The sequence below is a fragment of the Pipra filicauda genome, unplaced genomic scaffold (assembly GCF_003945595.2).
Source record: "Pipra filicauda isolate LSUMZ 115617 unplaced genomic scaffold, ASM394559v2 scaffold344_size1527164_pilon, whole genome shotgun sequence".
NCBI classification, from domain to species: Eukaryota; Metazoa; Chordata; class Aves; order Passeriformes; family Pipridae; genus Pipra; species Pipra filicauda.
In genome coordinates, this window is record NW_024104470.1 from 79,416 (window position 1) to 92,120 (window position 12,705).

A 12,705-nucleotide genomic window follows, 5' to 3' on the forward strand; every position below is an offset into this window, starting at 1 on the left:
ATGAAAACTGCAAGTCTCTAAAGTGGGAAACAAATGGATCCTTTTTGAATCAACATCTTTAATTGCTTATGTTTCTGTGCTTTTCTGGTGTTATTCCAAAGAAAATAGTGGATCAAGTTTGAAATTATTTTCCTCTTCCTCATGTGCTGATGAGGTATCGTGGGAGATGTACCTGAAAGGAGGCTGCCCCACTGCAACTGAGTCCCAGCTTTGGGGAATAAATGCATTTTACATCCCTGTACTTTCACATAAGAGCCTCTGGTATTGTCCAAATCGGTGCAGAGAGTGAACAGGGGAAAACAAGGGTAGGGATGAAAGGGAAAGGAACAGATGAAAAAGCATTGATCGGATGTGCTTGTATTAAAAACCCCAACAACTAATAAATACACCGGTCAGATGTTGGGCTCAGATGCACAAAGTCAGCTGTATAACCTTCATAGCTAATGCTATTTAAAAAAATCAAACATTTAGCTCAGACTCCTGAGCCTTATCTAACAAAATTATTTTCATTTTACAACGTTTTCTCAGGTTCTTCTGGAAGGTGGCAGCAAACTTATTTATCAAAAAAACTGGGACAGCTCCCCTGAGAATAAAACAGTCATAGTCCTATCATCTACTGCAGCTTCAGAATGTGCACATACTCTCTTGCATCTCTGCTGAGCTCAAAAGCCTGGCTGTCTGCACAGCTTACTGAAGCCTTGGATCCCAAGTTCCAGTCCAAAGAAAATTTTTACAGCTGAGTTGCATAATATCCTGACAAACTGTTTATAATGGAAGCACTGACAGATCCTTAACTGTAGGGTTACAAATTCCCCTTTTTCTCCTCATTTCTGTTCACATACTAATATGAATGAATGGCACGGGGAAGAGGGTGATGCAACAAAATGGATATAACTGTATTTTTCAAGGGGGGTTCATGAATATTGTTAATGCAAAAATCAAGATACACAAAAGTGAATCCGAATAAACTGTCTAAGATTTTGGACTTCAATTTAAAATATATATATTTTTTTACAATAAGAAACAAAGCTGTTACAACAGGAGTAATTTAAAGAAGAGAAAAGCAGAAGGGAGTGGTTTATTTAGAGCGTGACTTGCTGGGGGATTAATTTAACATAACGTTTTCATAAAAAAGACATTCCAAACCATAACAGCAGCTGCTAATACGGTTCATTTATCGCATAAATGATGTCATCCATTGGGTTATAAAAAAATCTTTCCAAGTAGCGACATCTTCCTCTCCCCCTCAGTCACTGCATCCAAAGCCCAGGGAAGCCAGATTTTTTTCAGCAGACTTCAAAGGACTTGGAGTTCAGATCCACTGTGAGCACAGCGTGATCTCCACAGAGGATAACTGAGGTTTGGAGCAGGTCCAGCATGGTTGCTGAGTGGTCAGAGCTGTCTGAGCCTTTGCCACATCACACCATCCCCTCCACAGCTCCTCGTGCCTCCCTTGACTATCATCAAACCAGCAAATCCACCTCCACAAATCTGCCCTTCTCCCCTCATAGTCCCTCTTGGCCGTCATGTTGGTTCTCCCTAGCTGGCACTCACCTCCCACATCCATCCTTTCCCCCTGGGAAACTACAGTGGCCTTAGCTTGGCTGTCATCTCCAGGACCTCAGTGCTCTCTGCATCCCTGCACTGGGATACAAGTACAACCTCCTGACATCAAAAAAGTCATAGCAGAGTAGAAATTTCCCCATTTTTTGATTTTACCATGAAGACTTGCCAAGAAGAATTGCCCGAGGAGTGGGTTTGATGGTCACAGACTGACCATGCAGGACACACGAGCCCTCACCCCTGTGTTCTCCCCTCGGCTCCTCACTTGCACTCATGAGATTGCCCCACATCTTAGCAAACTTCAGGTCCTCAAGACAGGTTCTTCTCTTTTTCCTCTTGATTTTAAGAACAGCACCCCCAGCTGCACACAAACACACATGAGCCCACGTGCACACCCGGGGCACCCGCTCTCACCTTTCCTGGAGCACACATGGTCCCGTCCAGCGGAGGCCCTTTCTTTGTTTTGCAGAAATAGGGGTTCTCGGGGTGGCTGCACCACAGTTGTTTGCAGGGATCGAACGTGCGGAACTGAAACGCAAGAAAAATCAGAGTGGATGATGCTCTGAGAGAGTTCCCACTGGAAACTGCAACGGAAGCTGCAGCATGGGGAGGGGGGGGGGTCCTTTCCTAGGTGTACAATTATTAGCACTGGTTCCTGAGGAACAAGGCTATGTCTGTGGATTGAGCATGTTTGAGCTTTCACACAGAATCATCAGTGACTTTGAAGTGAGATCCCACCTGCGTGAGATGGAATAAAGTCAGGCAAAAATAGTTTTACACTAGTGACCAAAGGCTGACTGGGCAAGGGGAAAACCATTTTCCCCAGACAGTAGGACAAACACAGCCTTTTCTTACAGCTTCTCTGAATGGTGCTGCTTCACTTGGCAAACAAAGCAAAAAATCCTTGAGCACCCATGGCAGACAGAAATGAGCTGCTCTGACTGAAGTTCAGGTGTTGTAATTACCTTCTTAGGAGGATGGAAATTTGAGATCAGAACCCTGATCTGATGAATAAATCAGCATTTTATCTACAATGCAAAGGTTTCTATAGGAGAGGATGAGAATCACCCACCACAAAACATAATAAAACATTATGTCTGGATATGCTTTTGGCTATTCTGAACAAAGACGACTAGAATGCCTCCATTGCCCAGGCTCTGGAGAATGGGTGTAAGAAAAGATTCTCTTTGGCTGGGACTTTCTTCTAAGCCAGCAGCAGTGGGAATTGTGTCAAGAGACACAATTGCAGATGGGAATGAAAGCTGAAACATTATGTGTCAGCAGCTACCACACCAGTTGAAACCATCTCTTTCATTTAATGTTTTGCCCTATTTGAGGACCTGGAGGTGGGAGGCACAGCTCAGCTGCAGAAGACTGTTTTCTGAGGCCAATCCACTGAGAATTGCACTAATCTCGCTTTGCTTTAAATTTAGACTTTGCCTCTTGTTTTCCTCATATACAAGAGCCAACCATGTCATCAAGAGCCCTTGTAAGTTGCTTTACTTGCTGTCATGCTTATTTTCCCTTGCTAGGTATCAAAATGCATCACACTTTCCATAAAATTGGATCATAAAATCATGGTGCCCTGTGCTAGCACTACAAGATGTGCCAGAAAATCCATCTCCTCCACATCTGGGTGGGAGTTTTGTAGCAAAATAACTAGCTGCCAGCAAGAGGAGGTTCAATTAAGCAGCAAGTTTGTTTGCTTGAAGTCTACAGATATTTATGAAACTTTATTATTTATTTCTGTCACTCCAGTTAAAAAAAAACAAAAACAAGATCTATTTAAAATAACTAAAATTTGTCAACATTCAGTTGTTAATCCTTGCTTACAGCTAAGGGGACACAACATCTTTCCTTGTGGGCTTCACTACTCTGTCCCTATTAAGGACATTTCAGAGACACTTAGAACCCTCCTGGATGAGAAACAGCAGAAGCCAAAGTTAAGTACTCACAGCTGTGCACATCATGTAGCCCAAACCAAAATCAAACCGGCACTGCTCATTCATGGAGTAGTGAATTCCTGGCAGCTGTGGAAGGGAAGGCCAGTCATGTTCGAAGGGATCATCACGCAGACAATCATAGGAACTGCAACAGGCAAAAATTACAGTAACAGATGGGGCTGTGAGACTTGCACAGTGTTTGTGGTTTCATTGCCTTTTTGTTCCAAACAAAACAGAGCCTACAATTTCTCAGATGCTGGTTGTGAAGAGCAGCTAATATTGCAATTACACTCACATTCACTTTATCATGTTGTATCCGCCTTTAATGGATTCTATATATATTTTTTTCCTGAAGCCCTTCCTTTGTAATTTCCATTTAGCTTGCAGGTAAATTCCTATCAGTCTCCAGGTTCCTTATGTGAAAGGAATCAAAGGAAGAATCCACATGAGACCAAGAAGAAAAGAAAGTTTAATTAATTTTCCATTTGTGGAATTTCTTGCTGCCTGCAACTGTCTTTCAAGTGAAGTTTCAAAAGCAGAGGCCAGGGTAACCAGCCCAGAGTACCACTAAGCCTGCAGTTTCCCTGTGTCCTCGCTGAGAAGCAGCAGCTCACACTCACAGACTAAGTTTTCTTTCTATGTGATGAACATGGAAGTTTCTCCTCTCCTCCTAAGGAGGGAGGACAGCCTGTAATATATTAGAATTACATGTGACCAAGTCACATGGGGGACAGAGGACTGGTGCCAGTATCACCAAATGGTTAACACAGTAAAAGCACTGGTTAATTCACAAGACCAACACAGTCCACAGGATCTCTGAAATGTCTCAGAGTTATTTAACAGACATGAGGACACCATACACGAGTCTGTCCTGGCAATCATTAAGGTTGCCTTGAAGATACCAATAGCTGAAAGCAGAATTTTGAGGTTAGATTTACTTCAAAGCAAACCATCATTCTGCTTTGTTATAAGACATTTTAAAAATAGTTGTATTTAAAAGAATGTAAAGCAGCCCTCTAGGCCAGATGATTTTTATTTAATGGCCAAAGCTCTGGAGGATCTTGATAATTGAAACAATCACACTTGCCTCACAATATTTTTATTCCTTATTGCCACACCTAAGATATCTAACATAATAAAAATACGGACAAAAATACTGACTCATGTTTTCTTCTTATATTTCTCTGCATTTTTCCTACTAATTTTCAGGTTTTGCTGCTTATCCTAGTAGTTTTCCCAGATTTTTCTGTACAACTTACACATAACAACAAGGGGAAGTTTTTTATTCTGTAAGGAGCAAAATCATGGTCATAAACAATAGAGCTTTTCAGGGAACTCCAGTACAGGCCTAGTGTCTGAAGCATCAGGTCAAAAAGGAAGGCAAGGGGCATGGATAAAGCTGTTTAAATGACTTTTTCATTTAGGGTACTTAAAGGAAAACTAGCAACTGAAGAACTAATTCTAGGACCATGTTCTCTCTTTAGATATCTATTAAAGCCAAAAAAAAAGCCCTGAGGACTTAAAGGGCAGATTTTTGTCTTTAAGCAGCACCATCTTATCACTGACAGGTATCATAAGCAACAAATGGTCCTTGAAGTCAAATGTGGTATCTGTAAGACAGACACCATGCTGCTGGGTAGCAAAGGCACTCTTCCAGCCAGGGGTTACAGCAGGGAGGGAGGAAAGTAGCAATGAGATTCACAATAGTGCCTTCTCAACACCCCTGAGAGGACAGTGGATACTCTCTAAATGTCCAGAAAATGAACAGATGTAAATGAAACGCGAACAATTTAAACCAAACTGAAATGAAACTAATTGAAAATTTGTAGTTAGTGGGAAAGAATGTCATTCCTGATGGGCGGGGAGGGGATTCTGCATTTGTTTTACTCAACTCCACATGAGTAACTAACAAAAGGGCAAAGCACAAATGCTGGGCAAATTGTTCTGACATGCTTCCTAATCAAAGGGGAGAGGCTACTACTGGCAGCTACTCACTGGAGGTATCTGTTCAGCTCCTGCTGGCTGCAGCGGGACCAGTGGAAGCGGTGGAAGGCGGCCTGCACCAGGGGGGCCATGATGCTGCCCAGGCGCACCTCGTCCCCACATCTGTTCCCTTGGCCGTCGTGCTCCATGCCTAAACTGCCCCGCACAGGAGAGACACAGCACAGTTACATCACAGCTCAACTCCGAGTGCCCGTGTGCTTCCACGTCCCAAAGGCCACGGGGGTTGATGGCAGCAAGGTGCTGAAGTCCCGTCACTCTTGCCCGCATGAGCAAAGTCATGAGGAGTCAGAGGGTGAGGCTGAAGCTGGAGAGCTAGTCTGGAAGCACTGACCCTTGAGAGAACTTTCATGCCATTAGCCTAATCCATTTTCAAAAAGACTAAAAATGCCTTTTCTGGGCTCCTGTGAACGTGACATTTGTGAGTTACTACAGTTAAATGAATCCACTTCTGAATTATTGAGCCAGTCCACCCTCCAGCAGTACTAATAGAAATTTACTCATGCTCCAATTTGGAGCTATTCAGGAATCCATTTAACTTCTAAAAAAAAAAAAAAATCACACCTTGGCTTAATTCAAAGTATTTTGCAACTGTAGACAAGTCCTTTGCATGGAAAAAAGGAAAGACACCACAATGGAAGCTAGTTCAGACAAGCTGCTGCTATTGCCCAGGAGCAATCCCACATTGTTTAAATGTGAAACAGCCTGGAAAGTGGTGGGTACTTTCTAGAAAATTTCCCCAAGTTACAGATATTTTAAGATTTCTTTTTGTCTTTATTATGAATATGTTTTCTCCTTTCCTTTTTTAGGATCTTATATTGCATTTTTTAATGAGCACTCTTGGACCAACATGGGCAGTATCTGTCCATAGGTTAATACAAATTAACAGACTGGGGCTGAATGTGACTTGAGGGATTACAAACATTCTTCAGTGGTATCTCTTTAAAAGCTCCCAGTGTATTCTTTTTAATCCTAATTCAAAAATTCTGGAATCAAATACCATCTGGGTATTAAATCTATGTCCCTGTCTAACTAAGATAGGTTTACAGTGATTTCAATACATTTTGGCACTTTCTTGTTCAAAGCCCTTAATAACTCTGATACAAAAAAGAGAAAGGGCCTGCAGGCTTTCTTAGGGAAGACAGAATAGATTGAAACTGTTCAGAAAAAGCCTTCTGGGAACCGTTGTTCTACCAAGAGAAAATAGGAAATCAGCGGGTGTTCTCTGCAAACAGGGAAGTGAAAACGATCTGGGAGAAACCAAAGCTCTGACAACTGCTGCCCAATCATTGGTTCTAATAACATCAGTAAGTAAAATGATTGCAGATTTTATGTGAAATATATAGAACAGTTGTAACCACAGTGCTTGGCACCTCACTCCTATACAGTATTGTTTCCCTTATCAGCAGTAACATATACAGATGATGTGCTTATTTAGTATGGATGGTTTGCAAGAATCATGTGTTCTACTGGCTCAATGAATTCATGTTTCATCATTATGAGTACTTTACATTTCCACCTGGAGACTACAATACATCATTCAAACTACTCTCACAGCAGTCCTGGAAGACATTTTGGCATTAGTTCTTTTTTCCATTTGAAAATCCCAAAATATAAAGCTTACTTAAGATCATAAAGAAAGCTTAGTGAGAGCTGAGACCTGAAACTGGAGTTAACCCTGAATATTAGATCTTTACATCAATGGCATCTTTCCAATGTCACCAGTATTTCTCTATATCAAAGACCTTTAAAGGTACAACACAGATGTCCACAGTTCTACTCACACATGTCCAGTTTCGTGAGCCACCACAAATGCAGATGAAAAACCATCCTCATGGTTGAGAGTGCAGCTTCGGACAGGATGACACATCCCAGTGACTGGAGCGTAGCCTGAGAGAAACACCAGGTGTTTCAGAAAATGAACAATATAGAAAGGCAATGTGGTGGGAAGCTCTAGGGTGAACATCTGTCTTTTGTTGTGACACAAGTAGAGTTGGAGTGCTTCTTTCAGGAGACCTCTGCCCCCAAATATTTAACAGTGCTCCCTCATCTATGAAACAGATGTAGCCAGCCTGTTGGACAAATTAAAACTTCCTGGCTCACCAAGAAAACTCTTGTCACCTCTAGGACCATCCTGCAATTGCTTTTTCCAAGTGCATAAGACAACAGAGGCAAAGGACATCACATGCTGCTGAGTTACAGCTCAGGAGGAGCTCAGTTCAGTTCCAGCCCTCAGGGTAAAACCCCAGCCCTGTGTTGACAGCAGATCTGGCCAACTCAAAAGGAATGGGAAAGCTCTGAGATTTCTCCTCCCTGGTGAAAAACCTGATCTCACAGGAGGTAGAGCTCTGAAAAAAAAGGAAAAAATGGACAGCACTTGGCCCTGCTGTTCCAGACCTCTCTGTAACAATATTTCTTGGCCATTCGGCTGTAACACAGCAAAAGCTTTGTAACTTTTTAACCACAAAATCTATTCTTTAGTCTTTGGGCATTTCCATTACTGTTTACATACGGATCTCATTTTCTTGGCTTCAGTAAGAGCACAGAAATGATGCAATAAGTAATCAGAAAGAAAGGATAAAATAGTAAGTGAAGCAGTTACAGCTGAAACTTATGCAGAGCTCTCGGGGAAAGAAAACACCGACCAAAACCAAGGAAAAAGGTAACACAACTAAACTTTGCATGACCAGCCTTGCTTAGTGATAAACACAAGTGCAAAACAAACGTGGATGTACATCTTACCCTGCATGCCTGATGGACCAAAATCCTGCCTCGTGAGGAAGATGGCGTGGTCGTGGTACTCCGCGTGCCCAGTGTCAGGTTTCTGCTGCAGGTAGGCCCAGCGACACACGTTCTCCAGGCTTTGTGAAGGGTTCCCAATCTCTATCAGACTCATAGACTGCACACATGCAGGGGAAAAAAAAGGACACCAAGAGTTATTTATTAAAAGCCTGGGCTCCAAGTGTAAAACTAAGTGTCCTTTTTCAGCTGTACTTGAATCATTACTTCAAGAAATGGATTTTTTCGATGACTGCCTTTTAAACTGCATTTTCTTTAAACCATTACGCATGTGAAGATCATTCAGAGGGTAGAACATATAGCTGTAGCAGCCATATGTAGCAGCAGCCCATTCTGTCTTATATAACTGGTGTGCCATTCTCCATATAAACCACACATTACATGGGTGGTGTGCTGACACAGCTTGGCTGGCTCAAATGGTCTGACATGTTAGATGAAGAGTAAAGGACAATTTTCTTGAACAAGAAAGAGAAAGGTATTTTAAAATCCAACTACTACATTTGCCTTTTTTTTTTTCTTTGCAATAGTACTTTTGTAAGAATTCTCAGCTTATTCTACTTAATATTGTGCACAGCTAAGACTTTAGAAAGCTTATTGTATGTGGGATGCTATAAAATATATGACTAATTGACCTGTCCCAGGCCTTCCAGGATTTTTAAGAACTACATATGTGAACCCTGGCTTTTCATTTGCAAAAATTATATTACCATGACAACACTGTAATCATAACACAAACCACTACAATTTAGATGCTATACTCTAATGCAAGTATTTGTCATTCCAAAATATTTAATGGAGAGCAAAACCTACCCTAGACCAAAAATAAGAGAGAAGTAATATAATTCATGTTTAAATACAGATGAATTTGACGTGTCCTCTAATTGAGTGCATGATGGAGTACAGAGAATATTGACTACATGAAACAGAAAATCCTGAAAGGGCTGTGGAAGAACAACTGGAATTGATAAAAGAAGTGTCTGCCAAACTGAGGTCTGATTTTGGCAAAACTAAGATATTAGAATTCTGCAAATGTTCAGAAAAACAAATTAATAAACCAAATAGAGGCTCAGTTTGGATTCTGATACCACTGCGGAATGAAAAAGTTGTAATATAATCCTATGCTGGATCATACTGCTTCCAGCCATCATTCCCTTGGAAATTGAACTAATAACTGTATTTTAAATGGCGGGACAGTTGTGGTGCCTTTATTGCATTTTTGTATATTTATAAGAACAGATTTAAACAAACTTTGAGTCACTATTACAGGGCAAAATCCTGGCTCTTCAAGCAAAAATCCTAGTCAGTTAAACAGAGTTTGACCATTGCTGAGGTCTTCAATAACATCCATCAGTGGTTAACCAAAAACAAACAAGCAAACAAGCACAAAACCTATCTACGTCGTCTCCACTGTTCTCATTTCTCCAAAGCCACACAAAAGAGATCAATCCCTTCAAGGAGCTCAGTGAGAAATCTGACTGCAAGACTCAAAAAGCAAAGAATGCTGTAAAATGAAGTTGAGAAGTCTCCATTCATGTACTGTTTGCTAATAGTTCCTTATCTCACAATGACCTCCCTCTGTACATTGTACCAAACGAAAAATCATTAGATCTTATAAGATGCATTGATCAGAAAACAAAGAAAAAATGCACACTATCAACATGTTCTTTGTTTAAGAATATCCAGTTATTTGCAAAGAAATCTCTGACCAAAACACTGATTTTAGTTTGTTTCCAAGCAAATGAAAGGAGCACCAACCAGTTAATGTGGACCATTGTGAGGGGTTTGCATCCAGCACAGTGGGGAAAATGAAGAAAACCCCTTTGGCTTTGTAGGGGAAGCTGAGAAAAAACAAGTCCATAATACATTTCAGTTGACCCAATTTCTTTGCCAATGACACAATTTTAACATCAGAAATTTGGCACATAAAATTGAGCCTTACTGCTCTTTAAGTTGGCAAATGAGGCATCCAGTAGGAAATCCATTATTTTGAGTATCCATGTCCTACAAATGCAAACAGCGAGTTGAGGTCCTGTGTCAGTGAGGAGGACTTGCAAAGAGAGGGAAAAACTCAGTTCTACCTGCTGAGTACTCGAAGTCCACTGAGCACTCAAGTCATCTGGCCACTAATCCCTTGTCTTTCCTCAGAGTAATGTGACAGCCTGAAAAGAGAAACCCATTTGATTCCTAGCAAATTTTCACCCAAACTCCCACTTTCTGGGAGTTTGCCAAAGGCTTTCAAATCAGAAAGGCTTTAACAGTACTAACAGCAAATCCTGCATGGCCAGAGAACCATCAGTCTGGCAGTGAGTCAACCTCACTGGGCTATGAAACTGCTCTGGCTGCAACCAAAGAACCACATATACCATGGTCATCTTCTTATAGTAGGCAACGGGATGTCCAGGGAAGGGAATTAGAGGAGCACAAGTATAGTGTAGTGTTTCCCTCTAAATAACTTCCAAGGCTCCAGTGGTCTTTGGATCAGAGATTTCCTAAGCCAGATATGCCTTTATATTGCATTTTTATCTGCTTTTCCAGCTGCCTTGCCTTTACAGATAAATGCTGCTGTGCTGCAAGAAAGGAGTTCAGGAAATCATGGGACCCGGCAGAGCTTGTTAGTAGGCAGGGCAGATGTCATATGTTTTGGAAGGATGTTGTCCAAAAAATTACTCTTGTAGAGATGTCAGATAACACTTGATAGTATTTACTGTTGGAAGTCAATGGGGAGCTTTCATCAGACTCAAGAAAGCCCAACTCCTTATTAAATGGACAAAGCAAAAGGAGGAGGAGGACAAGAGATGAGCTGTGTACAGTAATAAGGACTGTAAGGTAAAATCCATCTTTGTTACACTGCAAACAGAGAAAGTTTGGGGGCCAGCAGGCTGCACATGGAGAAGAGGTGTAGGTGTTACTGTTGGCCAGCAAAGGGCCTGCACTGCCAGGAACACGCAGGTCCTGCAGCTGGCTGGGAGCTCAGACCTGGCTGGGAAGGACCTCTTTCCAAACAGGACAGCAGGCCTGTGGAGAGCATTACTCAGCTGATCAGCAGGAAAACTGCCAATGGAAAGAGAAACTTTCCTTCTCACAGCAAGAAAGGCAAAAAAATCTCTGAACTGCTGATGGAAACAGATGGAGGTGTTGGCCAAGAAGTAGAAAGGGCTCAACTGGGAGAACATCCCCCAGTCAAGGAGACACCACAGAGGGTTATGAGGACAATCTACCCTAGAGAATCAGCTGAAGTCCTTTCTCTGGGAAACTCAACATCTACCAATGCTTTCCATTTGCCTTCCTTTTTTGATTCTGCCTTCAGTTCTTCTTCACTCCCTTCCTTTGATGGAAGCAGCAGAAAAAAACTAAAAAAAAAATAGAAGACAACTGAGCTGCAACTACCATTCATACAGAGAGGCAAAGAAGGGCATTGAGAAAGTGTTGAGAGTCATTAGAGAGGTCTTTGAGCCTTCTTTGCCACCTGTCTTGTCCTTTGGGAACATATCAGTGTGGTGTTCAGTTCTCTCGTATGAAGACACTGAAGAACAAGTCACTCAGATACTTGTGGAGATTGTTGGACAAGCGAGAAATATGAGATTTTTTTTTCTTTAACAATTTCAAAGTCATCTTAGAAGAAAACTGTGAATTTAGACTATGTTCTACCCAAACCTTTCAAGAATTTTCAAGCTGCCAGCCCATGTGAAAGACAGACAAGTATCACCACAAAATGGCAGCTCCCCTTAATGAACTGTTTTATTTATCTGCCATTTGGCATCACTGGGTACAAGCTTGCAAGGGTGTTGATTAGCAGGTATTTGATGATAAGAACATAAGAAATTTAGTCTGGTCAGAAGCTTGGTACCTTTCCTAACTCATCCATTAGGTGGTGCTCCAAGAGTACCAACAGAGAAGGCTTTGCAGCTCTTCAGTAGCTCCAGGAGGAGCAGAAATTTGTTTAACATGATAGGCTTCAAACTATGGTAGCAAAAGTTGGACCAGAGCAGTGCACACATTCGGGAAACAATTTAACATATGTCTTTCCCTTCTTGAATGTGTAAAGTCTCTGCAAAACACGCTGTTTACATTGCTTCTACTTGGCACTCTTATTGTTCATTGGATATTGGATTAGATCTTCTATATTCTTCTCTCATCCTGAACAAGACAAGGAAAAAATAAATAAATACAATTATTGAGTGTCCATGGTAACTGAATGAACAAAAATAGCTCATTCAGCAAACTGTCATTTTGCATTCAAAGGATTTGTAAAGCTTTCTTATGGCAGCAGTTTGTAAACATTTTTCAGTCTCTAATTCTGTATAAATGTAAGCAGATCAGGAATACAAAGTACTGTTTATGTTATCAGCCAGCTCCACATTCTTCAAGGTCCCAACAAAACACATTAGGAAATTATAAG

The 12,705-nt window shown here is 41.3% G+C and overlaps 1 protein-coding gene across 1 annotated transcript in view; it reads right to left on the reverse strand.

Annotated features, from left to right (window-relative positions):
* Positions 1-12,705, reverse strand: part of ADAMTS2 (ADAM metallopeptidase with thrombospondin type 1 motif 2) — a 173,533-nt gene that overhangs the window by 29,004 nt on the left and 131,824 nt on the right. The window contains exons 6-10 of the mRNA XM_027724071.2: positions 8,250-8,406; positions 7,292-7,397; positions 5,502-5,645; positions 3,519-3,651; positions 1,978-2,091 (exon numbers count right to left, since the gene is read on the reverse strand). Coding sequence (XP_027579872.2) covers positions 1,978-2,091; positions 3,519-3,651; positions 5,502-5,645; positions 7,292-7,397; positions 8,250-8,406 — 654 coding nt within the window. The remainder of the gene's footprint in view (positions 1-1,977; positions 2,092-3,518; positions 3,652-5,501; positions 5,646-7,291; positions 7,398-8,249; positions 8,407-12,705) is intronic.